Source organism: Gobio gobio, assembly GCF_949357685.1.
Source record: "Gobio gobio genome assembly, chromosome: 4".
NCBI classification, from domain to species: domain Eukaryota; kingdom Metazoa; phylum Chordata; class Actinopteri; order Cypriniformes; family Gobionidae; genus Gobio; species Gobio gobio.
The window spans coordinates 21033666-21055695 of NC_137100.1; the positions used below are offsets into that span (position 1 = coordinate 21033666).

At 40.2% G+C, this 22030-nt stretch overlaps 1 protein-coding gene across 4 annotated transcripts in view; it reads left to right on the top strand.

Annotated features, from left to right (window-relative positions):
- Positions 1–22030, top strand: part of abr (ABR activator of RhoGEF and GTPase) — a 453886-nt gene that overhangs the window by 384304 nt on the left and 47552 nt on the right. The window contains exon 1 of one of the 4 annotated variants that reach the window (XM_079816093.1): positions 14108–14682. The exons of the other annotated variants lie outside the window; for them this stretch is intronic. Within the exon in view, the coding sequence (XP_079672219.1) occupies positions 14527–14682 (156 nt within the window). The 5' untranslated portion in view covers positions 14108–14526. Of the gene's footprint in view, positions 1–14107; positions 14683–22030 lie in introns of those variants that run through there. 4 annotated transcript variants of the gene reach the window in all.

Below are 22030 nucleotides of genomic sequence, written 5' to 3' on the forward strand. Positions count from 1 at the left end.
GCGAGGTTTAAGACTCCGGGTACATGGACTGCTCTCAGGGACAAAAACTTGTCCTGAGACCACAATAGGAGGCAGCACGCATGCCTGTCCAGGGTGCGCGACCGTGATCCTCCTTGGCGATTTACGTGAGACACCACTGCCATGTTGTCAGTCCTGACAATGACATGATGCCCCCTGAGTGAGGGGAGAAAATGTTGAAGGGCCAGGGACACCGCTCTCAACTCCAGGCAATTTATGTGCCAGGAGAGAACTTCCCCCTCCCAGATCCCCATAGCTGGTCTGCCCTCGAATACCGCACCCCAGCCGGTAGCAGCCCCCATCTTGACCCCTTTCTGAAGAAAGAGAGGGTCTCGCCACATTGATAGGGCATGAAAGCAGCTGCGTGACACCTTCAATAGGCGAAGGGCCGATCCTGTTGACCAAGCCCCTAAGCGTTTCATCCACCAGAGGAAGGGCCTCATATGGAGCAGTCCCAGGGGGAGCACCGGGGAAGCTGCGGCCATAAGACCCAGGAGCCTGCAACACGTACCCACAGAAACATGATGGCCTAGCCTGAAGCGGACCAAGCATATTGTGATACTGGAAATCCGAGCAGGGGCCAAACAGGCCTGCATCGGAATGGAATCCAGACGAACACCTAAGAAGGTGGTCTGCTGAGCCGGAGTAAGAACGCTCTTGTCGGTGTTCACTCTCAAGCCAAGAGATTGAACGTGTCGAAGAACGACATCTCTGTGATGAGAGGCTAACTCCCTGGAGTGGGCCAGAATGAGCCTGTCGTCCAGGTAATTGAGAATACGGATGCCCTGGAGCCTCAGCGGGGCCAGAGCAGCATCCATACACTTCGTGAACATCCTTGGTGCCAGGGCAAGGCCGAAGGGAAGGACTTTGTATTGATAAGCCTTCCCTTTGAAGGCGAACCTGAGAAACTTCCTGTGTCGTCTGACAACCTGAATATGGAAGTAAGCATCTCTCAGGTCTATAGTGACAAACCAGTCCTCCGCACGTATCTGAGACAAGATAGTCTTGAGCGTTAGCATCTTGAACTTCCCTTTGTAGAGGGCGAAGTTCAGGCGGCGGAGGTCCAGGATGGGACGCAGACCGCCGTCTTTCTTCGGAACAAGGAAATAACGGCTGAAGAAGCCACATTTCTTCTCTGTTACCAGAACTTCCTCTATTGCCCCCTGTAGGAGGAGAGAAGAGAGCTCTTGTTGTAGCACAGAAGCCTGAGAGGCGCTGTTTACTACCGTTTGAGCGACCCCGTCGAAGCGAGGAGGGTTGCGACAGAACTGAAGCGTGTAGCCTGACTGAATCGTGCGGAGGACACAGGATGATATCCCTGGCAAAAGCTTCCACTCGTGGAAGAAATTTGACAAAGTTGGAGGTATGTTGAGGTGCGGTGGACATACCTGAGATAGGGTGTCGAGCTGGACCTCGGAGGGGGTGTGTCCATCCGTGGAGGAGAGCACGTGGCGTCCTGGCGCGGAGTAGGCAGTGTAAGGCTGGGCCGCTCCGGTTCCCGGAGAAGACCGGATGTGTCTCCGTCTGGACGAGCGGCGGATGGTGAGCCAATCAGACGTGAGGGCTTCCTTCAGCGCCGGAAAAGGCGAGGATAGGGTCGGTTCTGTATTCCGAGGCGCGCTGGGTGGCGGAAATGACAGAGCTGGATAGGGAGAGCTGGTGGAGGCCGGCAGAAACGCTTGCGCGGTCTGACCCAGCCCCGGTCGTGAACTGCAGCTCCCCTTTTTCTGACCAGAAGGTCAGGAGCGACTCGAAGTGGCCCAAGCAGAAGGTTTGCTGGGCCACTTTGGGTCAATGCGTCTGTGAGGACGTTGACGGGGAAATGGACGACTGCGAGCTCCCCAGACCGTGGTGGGTGGAGGATGACTCTGGTCGCTCCTCCTGGTGGTAAACTCCCTTCTGAAAGAGGGGCGATCTCTGGACTGAGAGGGGGAGGGGGAAGGAGCGTCCCTCGCTCTCCTCGGCATGAACTGCTTAAGAGCGGCAGACTGGGATTTTGCAGATCTGAACTTCTCAACCACAGTATTAACCGCCTCCCCAAACAATCCGGACTGAGAAATCGGAGCGTCCATAAGGACAACTTTTTCCATATCGCGAATCTCAGTGAGATTGAGCCATAGGTTGCGCTCCGCAGCCACCGCGCCCGCCATAGAGCATCCTACAGCGCGAGCTGTGTGCTTAATAGCCCTTAACGCCAAATCCGTGGCTTTGCGTAGCTACTTCACTGCTTCCGGTGTCAAACCGGTGCCCTCGTCCATTTCCTTCAGTACATCCGCCTGATAGGCCTGGAGAATGGCCATAGTATGCAGGGCCATGCCAGCTTGACCAGCCGCCATGTAGGACTTGCCAATGATGCCACTTCACAGTAAACATACCGCTTTTACCTTTTTTCATAATCGCAGAGCTCAACTTTACGAAATATAATATAACATAATGTAGTAGCAATTACAAGACATCAACAGTTGAAATTTAATTTAAACCCTGTTTAAAATGGTTACAATTTTTCTTAAAAATGTCTCTTACAAAGAAGTGTTCACCAAGGCTGCACTTACAGTACTTGATGAAAAAGATAAAATCAGTAACATTGTGAAATACAACATAGTTAACATTTTAAATACCTGCTTTCTTGTTTAATGTATTTAAAAAAAGTTATTTACCCCCCCAAACCTAAGGGTTTTCCATGTTTAACAATAAAATATTTTTATTAAGCAGGCTGTTGTGCTATTGGGCCCTATCTTGCACCCAGCGCAATTGACTTTGTACACCGACGCATGTGTCATTCCTATTTTGCACCCGCGCAAAGCGCGCTTTTCCCTCCACAGAAGCACGTCGCTAAACTAGTGAATGAACTTGCGCTACCTGGGCGGTTCAGCGCAAAAAAGGAGGCGTGTTCCGGCGCAAACAATCCCTGGTGCTATTTTGCTGTTCCATTAAACAATTGCGCCACAGACCAGAAAAAACCTAGTCTAAAGTCAGTGGCGCGTTGCGCGTTGTTCATTATGCTATTTTAAGGGCGCATGCTTGACCATAATGTATAGCGTGCACAACGCGCATACACTTTGCTCATGTAATCTACACAGATGCAACAGTTATTTTTGCAAATCATAAATTGTTACACTAAAAAAATATTAACACATGAGATGACGGAAATCATTGTGGTGTGCCACGAAGATGTGAAAAAATAGGCATAAATCTAGTTTACAAATTATTCAGGCTAATTGTAATAATTAAGGATAAGACCTGTTTGCCCAATAGTGGCAAGACATATATGTATATAAGGACATCTGACAAATTGGTTTGTCCGTCAAGAACCAGGAAAAAAAATCGACTGAAAAACTGAAAAGACTGAAAGACTGAAAAAAAAAAGACTGCGAAATCACCTTTACCATAATGTACAACATTACAACTTCACTTCTCTGTCTTTCACTGCTCTTACAAGCACATCAGTCTCCTCGGCTGTGAACCGCTCCTGGCGTGCGCCTGGTAAATACGCCATAATAATAGCAATCCATAATGGAACTTGCGCACCTGCTTTTACAGGGAATGTTGGATGACGCTCGGATTGGTTTATTCACGTTACGCCCAAACCACACCTATGAATAATGAATTCTTGCGTTTCAGATCGTTAGAATAGGGCCCATAGTTTTTGTGGGATGTTATGAATTTTTCGGATGGGTGCCAACCGTATGCCACTAGAATAAGAATAAGCAGTGCAGAAAACATGACAAGTAGACACCGCACAGATGTGTGTAATATAGTGGTGATGTGGAAAGATGGGGATGGGGCTGGGGCTGGTTAAGGGGTGAGAGTTTTGTGCGGATATACTGGATGATGTATGAGGTAATAGTCACATAGAAAATAACTACAGTATTGCCATTTTGGGCACTACAATAAAAGTAATACCATTTTACCTTTTTAAGTAGCCTAGCATTCTAAGCAAATACCATAAATGAATACAGCAATTACTCATTATATAGACGGTTTCAATGGCAACAACATAAACAAACATTACTGCGTTTACAAACATTACAAACATTTCTATATTGCAGACAGAAATGGGAGATTATTTATAATAAACATGCTGAAACAATAAAAACATGTAAATTAAGATAATGTTGCCCAATTTAAATGAAAGATGATTGCGCATAAGAAAGATAACGTAGCCTCTGTTGTTATTGATTCTTTGCGGACGTCTACCGGAAGTTAAGTTTGGGCCACAAAAGCGTGCATGCGCAGTAATGTTTGTTTATGTTGTTGCCGTTGAAACCGTCTAAATAATGAGTAATTGCTGTATTCATTTATGGTATTTGCTTAGAATGCTAGGCTACTTCAAAGGTAAAATGGTATTGCTTTTATTGTAGTGCCCAATATGGCAATACTGTAGTTATTTTCTATGTGACTATTAGCTCATACATCATCCAGTATATCCACACACAACTCTCACCCCTTAACCAGCCCCAGCCCCATCCCCATCTTTCCACATCACCACTATATTACACACATCTGTGCGGTGTCTACTTGTCATGTTTTCTGCACTGCTTATTCTTATTCTAGTGGCATACGGTTGGCACCCATCCGAAAAATTCATAACATCCTACAAAAACAATAGCACAACAGCCTTCTTAATAAAAATATTTTATTGTTAAACATGGAAAACCCTTAGGTTTGGGGGGGGGGTAAATAACATTTTTAAAATACATTAAACAAGAAAGCAGGTATTTAAAATGTTAATTATGTTGTATTTCACAATGTTACTGATTTTATCTTTTTGATCAAGTACTGTAAGTGCAGCCTTGGTGAACACTTCTTTGTAAGAGACATTTTTAAGAAAAATTTTAACCATTTTAAACAGGGTTTAAATGAAATTTCAACTGTTGATGTCTTGTAATTGCTACTACATTATGTTATATTATATTTCGTAAAGTTGAGCTCTGCGATTATGAAAAAAGGTAAAAGCGGTATGTTTACTGTGAAGTGGCATCTGAAAATGGACGAATGTGGACATAAGTGTATGGTTACCAGACCACCTTTTTTGTGTCGTTATGTGTGTGGCTCTTGTCAAAATGCCTCATGCAGATGTAGTCATTGAGTCCATGAATAACTAGTGAGACGGACTGAGGTTATGGTTTAAGTTTATTTGCTGCCAATTTAGGTCATGAGACAACTGTCATTGCACGTCGCACTGTCAAGTCAAGTCACCTTTATTTATATAGCACTTTTTACAATGCAGATTGTTTCAAAGCAGCTTCACAGTGTTAACAGGAAAATAATGCAACAGAATTTGATTTGGTTGTACAGCCTCTCTGGAGAAAACAGTGATGTCATCCAGCTCAGTTCAATTATCATATAGTGTCAATGCGGGCGGGATCAGTAGTTGAATATTTAGTGTCCCCAACTAAGCAAGCCAAAAGCCAAAGGCAAAAGAGGCAATGGTGGCAAGGAACCCAAACTCCATCAGGTGACATAGTGGAGAAAAAAACCTTGGGAGAAACCAAGCTCAGTCGGGGTGCTATTTCTCCTTTGGCCAACGAACAAACAGTGTATGATTATGATTCATGCAAAAATTACAAGTCAGACGTCAGATTAGATCGGCAACATTCAGAGTTATCGTGCTGGAGACGGGTTTGTTGAGGATCAGTGCCACTGGATGTCGTAACGATGAGGCCTTCAGAGGGGAGAGTTTAGTTGACACGGTCTCTGCAGACACTTCGGGAAAATGTTGGTCGTGTCTACTTTCTAGGCGCAGGTCCACCATCTGATCTGGATACGGCCTGGATCTGGCTGACTAATATTAGCGTAGATGCCATTCTTCTTATGATGTATCGAGTACATAAGGTGTTATGGGAAGTGTTCCCAGTTCCGGCTGACCTAGTTAATGCAGCCTAAAATAATCATGAATTGAATAATAGGATTTTAATTGATAATGTTCTATGTGTATGCCATAGTAAAGAGATGTGTTTTTAGTCTAGATTTAAAGCAGACAGAGTGTGTCTGCTTCCTGAATAATGCTAGGAAGACTGTTCCAGAGTTTAGGTGCTTAATAGGAAAAGGATCTACCACCTGCAGTTGATTTTGATATTCTAGGTACTATCAACTGGCCGGAATTTTGAGACTGCAATAGGTGTGAGAGAGTATAATGCATGAAGAGCTCGCTCAAGTACTGGGGAGCTAAACCATTTAGTGCTTTGTAAGTAATAAGCAAGATTGTAAAATGTATATGATGTTTAATAGGGAGCCAATCCAGTGTTGACAGAACTGGGCTAATATGGTCATACTTCCTGGTTCTAGTAAGAACTCTAGCTGCTGCTTTTTGGACCAGCTGGAATACTGAGTAGAGCATTACAATAATCCTGCCTTGAGGTCATGAACGCTTGAACTAACTGTTCAGCATTTTGCATTGAAAGCATATGTCATAGTGTAGATATATATTTTTAAGATGGAAGAATGCGGTTTTACAGATGCTAGAAACTTGGCTTTCAAATGAAAGATTGGTCTCAAAGAGCACACCCAGGTTCCTAACTGACGACAAAGACTTGACAGAGCAGCCATCAAATGTTAGACAGTATTCTAGGTTACTACTTGCCAAAGTTTTTGGTACAATTATTAGAATCTCTGACAAATTAAAAGTGTTGAGAAGCAGCTGAGGTGATGTCATTTTTGTTTATATTTGACTTTATTTACCTCAGGAATGTTAATTAAGCAGCTGCTTGTGGACCGCTACAATTATTAAGACCATTGATTAAGAACACATTTATTCATAATTAACCAAATCAAAATGTATTTTCATATTGAATGAGAGTTACAGTACAACTTCAAATCTGTTAATAGTCGATACAATTGTTTGATACAATATAATGTTTAGATTTTTTTTTTTGTTAGATACATACTGTCATTGCATTTCTTTGATGACGTTGCAGGCCATTCCACATGAGCGATTATTGTCAGCAAAGTCCACTTCAATATATATCCCGTGTTTAGGGAGTACGGAGCAGTGAACACTGCGTAGGGACCCTGTCGAATGGAACGCAGCTCATGACTATGCAAATTAGCCCTGTCTCCACTCAATCACACAAGCTCACAATACCTGATCCACTCGGTCAACTTTACTGTAGTAAACGCTACACAATGGCAAGGGGAAATACTGGTTTGATTCAGAAGAAGAAGTGGAAGAGTGAATTATACAGGCTTGTATAAAAGTCAGTGTATCAGAATGGTAATGCGTTTTATGTATTGCTCTCTACAACGTCGGACACATAACAGTAATTAATATGATTAGCCGTTTGCTTGACTACATTATCAAACAGCTAATAATGTGTTGCTAATGTTACACAAACCATGTTGCCGTTTCCGTTGAGTCAGACAGCTGCCTTCTAAAATATCCTTAGAAATGCTTTAAACAACTTGTGATAACATCGTAATATACACCACATGCATAATTCACTAGCTATATTGCTAAATGTACCCGACTTTTCATATCAACAGAAAAATATACCTGGATACCCTGGCTTCTGTTGAGACTCCCCTGCTTCACAGCATAGTAATGATTATATACTAAAGCCTGCCCGCATGTTGGCGTGATTGGTTACAAAGTAGTTTGTGATGTAAGGAACACTGACGATTTCAAACTGCGTTTTGGAGATTGTCTTTTTTTTCACTGCAGTTTTGAGAAAATACTCAGCAATGGTGTTGACTTATGACTTTGCACATGGTTTATCTTAAAGCATATTAAAAACACCACATAGACATATAAACATGATTTTCACCACAGGGGGTCTTTAAAACATCTTTAAAACGCAGTTTTCTTTCATGCCCTCATACCACAAGCCTCTGGAGACAGAGAGAAAGAGAGGTAGAGTGCTCGAGCTGGCGAGAACACCCAACGCATCTTAATCAGTAATTATACCACTGACGTTGCAGCCATTTCAATCCTTCTGTCTCCTTTTGGCGCATTAAGTCTTCTTCCAAGCAGCCCTGGGGCCAAACCCGTGCCCTCGGATTGGAGGCTATTTAGTGTTCTGTACATTGGTCTCTATCTAAAGACAGACATACAAATTCAAATTAATTACCTAGTTTTTGTCAGATTCATGGCTGGTTAGCACACGTCTAAAATTGAGTTGTGGTGCTCAAATGGGAAATTCAAGTTTGAATATGGCATGTGTCATTTCCCTCTCCCTGTATTTTTTGTTGCTGTGCTAAAAATATGAGATCTTCAATATCCAAGGACACACTGTTGTGTGTCAAACATTCACTGCTCACTATCTGCCTTTAATTCACTATTTTTTCTTGTATCAGATTAGATAATACTAAAATCTGAGGCCTACAAAGACTCTTTTAGGTCTAAAACAGTTTGGATAGTTGTTAATACAGCGTTCCCACAGCTTGGTTAACTTCAAATTCAAGAACCTTTCAAGGACTTTCCAGGTCCAGATTTTTTTTTTGCATTTATTTTTGGCCATATGACATCCTATAAAACATCCATACATCCTATACTGTATTCTAAAATGATCTGATATTAACTTTTGCATGGATTTTATTGAAAAGAGCTTAGGCTCATGTAACCAGTCTATTTTTACAATATTTCACGGTGTGTCTGTGAAACGCTGAGGTACCGTATAGTTTTGTGCGTGCGTGAACATCATGGCAACGCACAACACAAAGTACCTCACGTGGGAAACACTTAACGTAACGCGTAAATGCAAGTAAAAAACGTAAATCAAGCATAGTCCACGAAGTGTTGGCGAAATAACACATTATCGGACCGGAGAGAATGAAATGGAATTTCTTCCAGAAAACTTCTTGAACAAAATAAATTCAAGCACTTTCAAGGACCTGTCATGTCGTTGTACACAGCCCTCTCTTTCTGCACAAGGGAAAGATGATCTTGTTGCTTCTTTACTGCTTCAGACTTTCTATCATCTGGGAGGTTTGCACTTCGTATCAGCTGCTCGTTATTGCTTTAGCACTGTCAGCAGAGATCTGTGCGCGGCCAGCCACCAGGGTTACCAGGTTTTCACAACAAAACCCACACAATTGCTACTCAAAACTAGCCCAAAACAAGCCCAATCGTGTTTCAGGGGGGCTTCTCTGGCATTTGGGGGGTAAAATGTGTGTTTTTTTGGCATGGTTGCCTACTAAAATTTGCATTCCCCGGGCTAAATATCACATAATTGGGGTCGCTTCAACCCGCGGACATGAAAAACAGCCGCGGCAACAGTGTTGAAGTAGCCCAACCGCGGACTTGGCAACACTGAGCCACGCTTCCCTTGGAGGGCGGGGGCAATAACAAAAGAAACACGCCTCTACTGCATGCTAGAAAATCCGAAAAACAAGCCGATTTCCACCTCAAAGTGTATGCTTATAAATATACCAATACTGCTGTCTCAAACACAGAGAAGCTTCTTCATGTTCTCAACTAACAGATTCTGCAAAAAAGCGAAAATCACCAATTTTGAAAAAAAAACGCTTATTTCTCATTTTGCTCGAAAGTTGTGCTGCCGACTTGTGTCACTGGCCTCCGTGACTGGTCACATTTCTTTATGTAAATGTCAGTACTTTTGTCATATATTCAGGTCATAGCTCATCATTGTTTCATCTGCTTTAGTACACATAGATTGCACACACATCACAGAGAGCAAGGATCCTGCTAATGGTAACTGGTTTTACATGGTTTCTAGTTGGTTAAAGCCAATACTCAAAGGGATGGTTCACCCAAAAATGAAAATCACTCATCACTTACTCAACCTCATGTTGTTCCAAACCTGTATGAGTTTCTTTGTTCTGTTGAACTCAAAATAAGATATTTTAAAGAATGTTGGTAACCAGACAGCTTACAGTTAGTCTCAGCCTCAGACATCACACCTATGAATTGTTGGCTGAACTTCTGATGCATATGGCACACAAAATTGTAAACACTTCAGGAGTTTTGAAGGCGTCATCTGATGAAGTTGAATTCTAAAGGATTTCCAGGAGATGTGTGTCGTGTTCAATAACGATCCGCCGAGAAATAAAGATGCCGTGACGCCAAACCCCCTTATGGAAGAAGCAAGCCATTGTGTTTACATCTGTGACAATGAGCGTTTATCAGTATCAACTAAACACTGATTTTCAAAAGTGTGTAAAATTCACGGAAAAGACTCTTTAGAGGTCCCATGGCATGGCATTTTTCTATTATTTTATAATGTTTCCTGAGGTGTACTTATATTGTTAGTATGATTTTTACATCATAAAATGTCATAATTTAGAAATAAAAGGCCTTTTTTTCTATACTGCTGTTTGCCCTGTGGCTGAATGCCCTGTTTCAAGAGGCGTGTCTGCTGTGTCTGCTTGTGACCCACTGTTGTGATTGGCTGACATCTTTGCATTTGAAATGAGCGGAGGGGGCATGGTTTAACGAGGTCTACAAGCTGCTGCCAGAGAGACGGATGGACCTGAGTTCACTTCACATCAGTTCTCAGCATGTCTCAGTTCAGTGAACTGTTGTAGTTACTAGAATATACTTCAGGTTATTAGTTTATTTCTAGTCGGAGGGGCTGTCACTCATGTCAGAAAGTTAGTAACTTTAGTAAATTATGGATCAGCGCTGACTCGAGACGCGAACCGTTTAGAACGATTCAGTCCGATTTGGTGAACTGGTTCGGTTCACTGAAAAGAACCGATTCAAAAGAATGATTCGTTCGCGAACCAGACATCACGGAGACGGAGCGATTGCTAACAAAGTTATTTATACTAACTACTGAGTTGTGAGAGCGCTGTCTGTCAGTTCGAGTTTATTGTGTTTGTATCTGAGAGTTCTGAATAAACACGAGTCCCAGTCACGCCGAGTCCGTCTTCATCATTATTCTACCAACTTTGTAACACATGCAATGTACCATTACAGCGAGATGAACGAGTTAGTAAGTGTTGATTATAGCATAATTTTTAGATATGTTCCAATCATATGAAAAGCGTCAGTGACGCACATTGAGTACACAGCGCAAACAAAGACACAACAGCAGTAATCGAATGTAATCCAGTTTATTGTGGGGATAGCTGGCTAGCCTAGACGGATACTCTCACGCTTACCCCCCTTCTGCTTAATCTTGCGCCGCGTTTGGTGCCTCCGCTGTGGGCCAGATGCAGTACTGGGGGTCGGGGATGTTGAAGGCCGACCAGTCAGTGCAGCCCGAGCCTCGGCGTGTGTGAGGTTTATCTCTAAAGAGATCTGAGTCTGCCGATCTGACTGTATGCACATTGTAGAACAGATAGACGCGACGAGGACGTACAAAAACACTGACTCACAAGATAGAAAACACGAAAACACCGTTCTGTCGGGAGAGAGAGAAGCCGCAGTGTGTGCACGAATAATAAATAATTAGCTACACATAAGAAATCACTGATCACAGATCAGAAGGAACTGAAAAAAGACTTCTGTTTTCATTTGTACATCCAAACACTGAGAAACTGCCAGCATTCACTCGTTCACAAGCCATGATCTCTCGAGCGTTTGCATGGGCGTGCCAGATTCTCTGGGTGGAGGAAAGGGAGGTAACCGTTCCTGTGTGGACGTCAAAACAGGAGACTTCAGGATTGGCTAGTCTGGCCTGTCATTTTCTCAAAGGCAGAGAAAGACAGCCAGAACTCAGTTTTACACCGATCAACATTTCTATCCACTTGGGGACAATATTCAGGTTAGGGGAACTCATATTCATGTTGAAATACCTCATAAAATGAAAATTACATGCCATGGGACCTTTAAAATATGTCCAAGAGTTTTACACACCAGTCTGTTATTGTAGGGACATCAACGTTACATTTTCACACCAATAAACATGATGCGGAACAAAACAAACTGTGATTGGTTGCTTTACTTGTCAGTCAGTCAGCCTCTGGGCGGTCCTCGGCCAATGAAAGCTGCTATGGAGTCCAGACCTTCTGCTGTCAGTCTGAAGGTCTGGCTACATGAGACTAGTTGACAGTAGATATTGAATTCCATAGTATTTTTTTTCCTACTATGGAAGTAAATGTCCACCGTCAACTGTCTGGTTACCAACATTCTTTAAAATATCTTATTTTGTGTTTAATAGAACAAAGAAACTCATACAGGTTTAGAACAACATGAGGTTAAGTCAGTGACAGAATTTTTGGTCTTTATTTCATTTAATAGTCTTTAGCTGTTGCAAGTCTAAATCTTTTCTTTTTTTTAAGTTGTGTAATGAATTTAAACCTGGTCAAATGTGTTACACAGGGCTGAGAGTACTTCACGGTTTTGGTAGCTAAAAGCATAATCAAATTAGCCAAAATATTTAATATAAAAAAAAAATATATTTAACTTGCTCACAGGAAGCAGAGACTACATGGAACATTGTGAAGTTTTTGTGTTTGAATTGTGCCGCAGGGTTTTGTGGAATGCTGATTCCATGGGGGCCTGGAGATGATGTTCTGATGAATCCTGAACATCATCATGGGTTACTGGATGTGCTTAGGTGCAGCACTAGTACCGCAGTATTTTTAAGTACACCCATTTTATCTTTGCGCACACCAGGCACAGTTCCTGCAGCACATGTGTGGTTTTTACAAAGAACTAGTAATACAGTGATTTTTCCGGTCTTATGCAATATAAATGAGATTTGGATGGAGGAAAGGTGGCATGAGGACAAATGGAAAGAAAGAGAAGGATAGCAAAATTACCTGGTAGAAACCATTGCATGTCACTCTAGACACTAGCATGAGGACAGAAGATTTAGAACAATTCCACATTCCCACTCCTACTTACATAACCAACATATATACAGCAATGCCCACAAGACGTGACTGCCTCTGGCTCCTAATGACACACACTGCAAATATTACAGTAGCAGAGAATGTGCTCTGTAACAATAGTGTCAGATGATGAAATATGTGTGTCTTCATTAACACACAAACTTTAAGGGTATTTTTGTCCCTAACTTTGTGTTTGTGAAGTAGAGAATGTGGTGGTTCAGGACATGTGGAAAACCTATCCAGGTCATATTTCACGCCAAAATCAAAACAGAAATCTTGTTATATTTGTTATATTAAAGTTATACTGTATTTGTTAAAGTTATATATGTTATATTTGCCACAAATAAACAGAAGCCTATTTTAGGACCAATAACATTTTTGCATTATTAACACTATTTTAATGACAGTTAAGTATGTTTTCCGGTAGTTTTTACTTTTTAAATTTGGATTTAAACATTTCGTACTGTAAATAAATGATTTTGATTAAATCAACACTTAGATTTTATATATATTCTACAATTTAAATATTTAGGGTTGGGAAGATTATTTATTGTTTTTAAAAGAAGTGTCTCATGCTCACCAAGGCTTATCAAAATTACAGTAAACTGTAATAGTATACTGTAATAAACAATACAGTAAAACTGTAATATTGTGAAATATTATGTATATATATATATATAGTTTTCTATTTTACTACTGTGATGGAAAAGTTGCATTTTCAGCAGCCATTACTACACTCTTCAGTGTCACATGATCCTTTAGAAATCATTCTAATATAATTATTTGGTGATATTTTGGTGAATAAAATTTCTGTTTATTATCAGTGTTGAAAACAGTTGTTCTGCTTGATAATTTTTTGAAAACCATACATTATTCAGGATTCTTTGATGATTCTTTGATGAAGAGCGTTTACTCAAAATAAAAATCTTTTATATCATTGGTCACTTTTGATCAATTTAATGCATCCTTGTTGAATAAATGTAGTAATTTTAGTATAACCGTTTGATTTTATTAATTGTATAGTACCAATCTGATTGTGGGAATGTCCTTATTTGTTATAGAAATCCTTCTAAAAATAGGCTTTATTTTCTTTATGCAAAATTTTTTTTCTTTAAATAAAAGTTCTTTCTTTTTATTTAGGGTAAAATTTTCTGATACTGAGGTAACTTGGCACACAAAGAACGTTCCTCCTTTATGTCTCTGTCTTCCTCTCCCTCTGTCTCGCATCTGGAGACTTAAAAACTGCTTTGTGGTAGAATCAGCTCACCCACTCCCTCTCTCCCTTGCTCCCTCCCTCTCTCCTTTTCTCCTCCCACTCTTTCTTCCTCTCACTCTCTGTTTTCTGGGGATCAGATGTTGAGGAGAGAGGAGCAGAAAGCAGCAGGAGAGAGATGCAGGCGGCGGAGAGAGTTACTTTAACATCCACTGAAGGATCTATAGTTCAAATATTAAGCTTGAGAAAAGGCAAAAACATGCAATGTTTTCTTTCCTCCAGAAATTAACCCTTTATTTCACAGGGTTAATTTCTCTGCTGATTTTTATTCATTTTGTTAATCAATCCATTCTCAGAGAGCACTTTAACACAAGAAGTGAAGAATTGTGTCTTGCGATCTCCAAGTGAAGACAATTTTTAGAAAAGTGTTTTTTATCCGTTTGCTGTGAAAAATTTGGGAAGAGTTTGATTTTACCTTGAGAATCGTTCTACTTGTGTTCCGGGGGTCAGCGCCCCCCTCTTTCTCTGTGCGTGGCTGCAAGAGGAACACAGTCAGGATGACAGAGATCGTGGTGACGGACTGTAATCTGAACTCAGTGTGTGAGCGTGTGGAGCAGCTCTGCTGCGTGGACGATCCTTCTGCCATCAAAAAACACACCAACAGCGGTGCCAAACTGTGGGGCCGTGTGCGCAATAAACTGCTCCGGCAAAAGGTCACTCGCTCTTTCATTCTTTCTCCATCTGTTACATTCTCTCTGCAGCTTTTGGTCTTATTATTTATTCCTGAACTTTAACTTACTGAAACTCACTGAATAACGTTGTTCCTATAATTAGTTGGACTCACTTTATTTTCATTGTATTTATGTACTAGCATTTAAATTAATAATTTAATACAGGCACAAGACTTTTACATTGTACTTTATATATATATATGGGGTGTAGATAGAGGTTAATTATCACTTTAACCTGCTGTCCTGGCAAGTATCACCCACCAACTGATGAAGATTAATTTATCACAGCTTTACTCTCTCACACACACACCATTGTATAATCTTTTATTAATAATTACAACACCAGCTATTATCATGCATTTGCAAAGGCTCTTATAGCTGAGATCCTGAGAAAATTGTGAGGTTTTGATGATGGAGCATTTGTGTAATTATGATAGAAATCCCAATTGAAAATACAATTATTTAAAGGTCCCATGGTATGGCATTTTTCTATTATTTTATAATGTTTCCTGAGGTGTACTTATTTTTTTTATGTAAAAATCATACTAACAATATGTTTGTTAATTTAGAAATAAAAGGCATTTTTTCTATACTGATGTTTGCCCTGAGGCTGAATGCCCTGTTTCAAGAGGCGTCTGCTGTGAGACTTCAGTAAAAACGCCCACTGTTGTGATTGGCTGACATCTTTGCATTTGAAATGAGTATCAGATCTTGTAGCGGAGGGGGCGTGGTTTAACGAGGTCTACCAGGCACGAGCCTGCTGCCAGAGAGACGGATGGACCTGAGTTCACTTCTCATCAGTTCTCTCAGCACGTCTCAGTTCAGTGAACTGTTGTAGTTACTAGCATATACTTCAGGTTATTAGTTTATTTCTAGTCGGAGGGGCTGTCACTCATGTCAGAAAGTTAGTAACTTTAGTAAATTATGGATCAGTGCTGACTGGAGACGCGAACCGTTTAAAACGATTCAGTCCAATTTGGTGAACTGGTTCGGTTCACTAAAAAGAACAGTTTCAAAAGAATGATTCGTTCGCGAACCGGACATCACGGACCAGAGACGGAGCGATTGCTAACAAAGTTATATATTAACTACTGATTTGTGAGAGCGCTGTCAGCGCGAGTTTATTTAGTTTGTATCTGAGAGTTCTGAATAAACACGAGTCCCAGTCACGCCGAGCCCGTCTTCATCATTATTCTACCAACTTTGTAACACATGCAATGTACCATTACAGCTGTCGAGATGAACGAGTTACGAGTAAGTGTTGATTATAGCATTATTTTTAGATATTTTCCTATCATATGAAAGCGTTAGTGACACGCATTGAGTACACAGCGCAAAAAAAGACACAAAAGGGCAGTAATCGAATGTAATCCAGTTTATTGTGGGACTAGGCTGGCTAGCCCGGATACGCTCACGCTTACACCCCTTCTGCTTAATCTCGCGGCGCGTTTGGTGCCTCCGCTGTGGGCCAGATGCAGTACTGGGGGTCGTTGATGTTGAAGGCCGACTGGTCAGTGCAGCCCGAGCTTCAGCATGTGTGAGGTTTATCTCTAAAGATGTGACTCTGCCGATGTTGAGCAGAAGCTCACGACTGTATGCAGTGGTTAAATTGGCTTTTGTAGGGAGGGGGAGCCCTTATTTACGGTGAACGGTCATTCAAAATCGCGCTGAAAAAAGACTTAATGTGTTTTTACACCAAAGGGGCTCTTTTTCCAGTATTAATGTGTTGTGTAAGGTAGGGTTGAGTAGTTATTCAAACAAAGAGAAATACTTTACAGTTCACTTATGGCCATAGGCAGGGTTTTTAAAATCAGTGAGGTCCCAAATTTGAAGTAGTTAGAGGTGTTCGTGGGAATGCTCCCCCGAGAAAATTTTGATTTCTCTGATCTACATATGTGCATTTTTAATAAGTTTGAAGGCCAAAAAAATTATAATAAATAGCTTTCAAAACCATGTCAGTGGGCAGTAGATTATTTGATAATACCCCCCTGAAGATGAGCTTTGACTGTAGTCTTTTCATTTTTGTCTGTGTCCCTGAAAAGGGTTGGGAACTTTTTTTGACCAAAGAAACATTTTTTTCATTTTTGGTAAATGCATTTTTCCAAAAGCGCCATGGTAAAAAATTATATAAAATTATTATTAAAAAGCTTTTTGATTTCAATAAAATGGCAACAGTAGTAATTATTTGGTCCATGACTTAAAACAAACAATTATGCAGCAAACAAGTTGCAATATGGAATTGATTGTGCAGGGCTTTCACTGTGAGGTTGACCTACTGATGAGTATAAATCCTCTTTGTGTGTGTGAACGCCCACAGTGCTTACATCTACTATGTTTATGTGAATACTCGACTTGGCATTTTGATATAGGCGATTTCTGTGTTTATTTGGCCGTTTAGGCGCGCAACCGAAGACAAAGGCTAGTATGCTTGACCGTTTGGAGCTAGCTCGGAGCTAGCGCGCGCACAGCATCCTGTCAGTAATTCAGTTGTCTTTCGTGACTTATCATGCTTTTATTATTTATTTTATCGTGACACTCGCGAACAGCACTGAACACACAACTTGAATATTATTATCATAAACTTGTCATTAACTTCGGTAGGCTGTACAACAAGGGAATTGTAATTGGCTGCTTTTTTCTGCAGAAAACGGATCTCTGTTGGTGTGTGTGTCTAATCTTTTTATCGATCATGTTAGTAAATGTTAGATATGTTGGTAATTTGTGAGAGACCTGGCGAGCCACAGGTTCCTGACTGCTGCTCTAGCCGTTCGCGGATTTCCATGGTAACTCACTGTTAGAATTGTGACGGTTTAACCTTGATGGCTGTGGGCGCGGTGCTGAACCAGAGAATGCAGCGATTAATGCATTATAACGTCTGATAATTCAATGTAGCCTGTATTTGCCAGGAGACAATCAATAATTAAAGTCTAATAACAATATTTCGTGCTGAAGGAGACAGAGCTGAGCTCCAGCAGGGTGTGTTGTGGACCTGAGGAGGCGGAGCTGCGCTCCGCTGCGCTCCGACCCAATTTAACCTCTGACTGTATGCACATTTTAGAACAGATAGACTCACAAGATCCCAAGACTCACAAAACACGAAAACACCGTTCTATGTCGGGAGAGAGAGAAGCCGCAGCGTGTGCACGAATAATAAAGTTCTGTGTGAACTTGAATAATTAGCTACACATCAGAAATCACTGATCACAGATCATAAGGAACTGAAAAAAGACTTCTGTTTTCATTTGTACATCCAAACACTGAAACTGCCTGCATTCACTCGCTCACAAGCCATAATCTCTTGAGGACAAACATAGCGCTCGCATGGGCGTGCCAAATTCTCTGGGCGGAGGAAAGGGAGGTAACCGTTCCTGTTATGACGTCTTAACAGGAAAATTCCAGATCAGCTCGTCTGAGCTGTCATTTTCTCAAAGGCAGAGAGAGACAACCAGAACTCGGAAGAAGAAATTCTTTTTTACTTTTTTATAATTACTTTGTATATTACAAATAAATGGATAATTTTCGATTAAGAATGTTTTAGGTAAAATGTTTGGGGTTTAAAATAATGCAATACAATTACGATAAGAGTACAGTTTTATTTTTGAAACTATTCAAAGATACAATACTCAAGTGTAGCCTAAATCTCAAACTGACCGTCAAAGTGAAACATTTCTACAAATGTCACATCAGTGCAAGAACAAAATATATGCAATATAAAAAGTGGATACACAGGAGTAGATAAAAATGCAGGTTACAAATGCAACTCACAGCACATGCAGTGATGCAGCATACTTTGCACAGAGCCACTCAGAGACACATATCACCACTGTAGTAAAATCAGGAGCAGACATTTGATATAGAGTGAAATAAAGCAGGATAGTCAATTTAAAAAGGCTTGAAGTCTTCGACACACACAGTTTAATTTTTTTTTGTTTGTATAAATCAAGTGTAACCTCTAGATGATTCGTGTGAAGCATTAACATACTCCTGTAGGGGAGAGCAGGGCATAACCTAACACTTTTTAACTTTCTCAGTTTGTGTAAATCCACTTGGGGTTCGGCGTATTTATTTTTTCCCACATTAATTTCCCACATGTCTAGTACAATTATGTGGTTTTGTTTCATTAATACAGTGTATACTTTTTTTCTTGATTTACCCCGAAATAATGGAAGTGAAATGTGACAACATGCCCCATAGGTGACCGTAACAATGACAGCTTAAATACTTGATATAATCCAAAAAAATATCCCAGACAAACTAAAATATTTTGTCAATAAAATACAATTATTAACTTTTTTAAATAAAATAACGGCATTTTTTTAATCATTAATAAAAACAAAAAAAATGTGTTTGTTTGACAACAAACACATCGGCAAATACAGCTATACAGCATAGTTAAAAACATAATAATAATTAATAATTTCTGAACATTAACTCTCAGTCATTATTCAACATTTTCTCATGGTTTCTCAAAAGAATTCATAAAAGTGTAGAATATATTGGCATATTATATAATGGCATATTTCTAATAGGGGCTCATTGTAACGCAGTGTTACAACGCACCCCATCTGCACAGCTTGTGTCTTCTGCTGGTTAGATCAGTATTAAAGAACGATCTCAACTGTTAAATAACAGATATACGATTAAATTAATAGATTTGTCTTATTTTAAATAAACACAAAAAACAGAGAGGAAAACTAAACTTAAGTAAGAAATGTACTTAATAATTAAATAAATGTTCAGTAATATCTTCCAGAGATTTTTTTATTTTGGCGCAATTTTTTCTCTAAATAATGTTGATATGGCAACTAGTAAATACACTAAGTTTCGTCATCCTGGCATGTGTGGAAAGGGTTAAAACATGCATGCCTACACTCAACGGCCAATGCACTGTAAACGTTGTGCTGAATGAATTCCCACATCTCGCCAGAAGATGACGTCCGCAGCACTTCCAGTGTCTGAATTCGCTCACTAGTTTTGTACTTTATTAGTGAAGTAATATAAGGAGTAGTGCATGAGGGTGTAATGAGTGATTTCAGATACGTAAAGCCATACTCAATACGGCAGAGGTACTGGTTAGTCGTGGCCCAGGAATAGATTGCAGGCTTGTAGATCTGTTTGGGGCAGCATCGATAAAAAAAGTGGTAAATTTGTGCTCTTCCGTATTTTGGTGCAAATTAGTCACTTGTCAAATTATGTAGGTGATTGACTGAAAATAACTTCTGTATATGTACATATTTTTGCTACTGTATCGGGTCACCACATGAGGTCCAATGTAAAATCGAGAATCACTGCTCTTTATGCAAGCTGTGAAGATTGCCAACCTATTGCTAGTGCGATTAATTTGTTCAGTATTTTATTAGCACTTTCTCTTTACTGTGGCTTTAAAGGGATAGTCCACCCAAAATTAAACATTCAGTCATCATTTACTGAATGACTTTCTGTGTTCTGTAAAAAAAAAAAAAAAAAATGTTGGGGTCAAACAACATTGGAGCCCATTGGCTTTCATTGACTTCTTTTATATTCCACAGAAGAAAGTCTATACAGTTTTGGAACAAATTGGGGGTGAGTAAATTATGACATAATTTTTGTTTTGGGGTGAACACTCCCTTTAACAATCCTCAATACTTAATGAGTGTGTGCTATTAGACTAAATTTGCTATGTTGCCACATGAAAGAGAAAACTTACTGTAGAGGAAGACCGTTTGCACCAATGCTCGTTATAGTGACCCTTGTGGCAATTGTTCCTCTTATGAAATGAAAGAAAGAACAGCAGGAGGGAGGGTCTGTGTGAAAGAGATGTATTATCCACAAGAAGAAGAATGTCCCCAGAGATTAACTCATCCTCTGCTGTAACTATCTACTCTCTACTATCTAAATGGTGCTCCAGGTCTTACCGTGCTAATGACTGAGGCACTGATGAACCTTGCTCCTCTTTAAATGCCAGCTATATGCTAATGGATGCTTTTATCACCCACATAAATCTTCTGCTGCCAATGTGAGGGCACCAGAACCCTTTAAGGGGCCACTGAACCCCCACAAGGCCTTGCTTATTGGGCTAATGAAGTGGAGGAGGGTGATGGTGGTGTCTGGGACTGGACACAACTACTGTTGACCTGCTTTGATTTCTTTTTACTATTAAGAGCTGTGGCAGTACCATGGTACAGTGATGGGAACACCATGGCACTTTGATATATATCATGGCACTGGATGATTCAACACTTAATTTTAGTGTCTTTGTTACATTGTTGTTACATGTACTTACTATAGTAATAAGAAAACTCTTTATAAGTAAATTATGCATAATTACAAGCCTAAACCCTAACATGTTGTTAATTAACACCTTACATTAAAGTTCCTATGCAGTGGTATTTAGTGCCATTGTACATCGCAAATTACCATTCGTACCCTGTTAAAAATACATGGTAATGCTTTTTGGAATTCTTTAACGTTGGTCTGATTCAGTACTTGCATGTTTTGTCTTATGATTTGTGCATTTTACAGAATGGGTCCATGATGAGTTACTAATATTATTCATGGTTCTCTTTTAGCAGATGTTTAACTTGATTTATGACGCTGTCCTCTTTTAGTTTAGCTGGTTTGCATTTGTTAGCAATAGAGACATTAGCATCTAATGGTAACTGCCGTTATAAACGTCTGTTAAAAATATATCTTATGCTCCATAACTATCAGGGTATTTACGATAGTTGATTTCTTGACTCCTGGGGTTGTTTTTAGTTCATTTAGTTACTTTAGTTATATTTTTAGTCACACAAACAAAAAAACATTTTATTGTGTTTTTTGGACTAATACAATTAACAATATTATGTTTTAAGATGCTATCGTGTTCTTTGAAGAACCTTCCTATATAATGTATACTCTGGCATAGGGGTGTGCCATATCATACCGTCCACGATAATACAGGTATAAATTTTTACATGATAAAAAAGTGTCATATCACGATATCAATGGAATAGCGACACAATGGCGTATGGCGCATTTACGTTCCCTAGAGCGCACAACAACAACAACACCTGTCAGAGTATACACGAAGAGCAGCATGTCAGCCTCCGATAACGACTTAGTACCTAAAAAGGGAGCTACTTGGTTACAAGAGGTCAGCCTTCTTGACAACTGACTAAACATTGACAACTTCTGCTATTGATGTTTGCAGCGCAATATTTGACCGGAAGGGTAACATTGACAGTTATTTTTGTCAGTTATGGCTCGTTAGATCTAGCATTCTGCCTTCTTTGAATCAGACACAGAGATAAAGTAGTGCGTAAGGTTACATTTATTTGAATGAATGGATTATAGCATTTATTTGGATTAT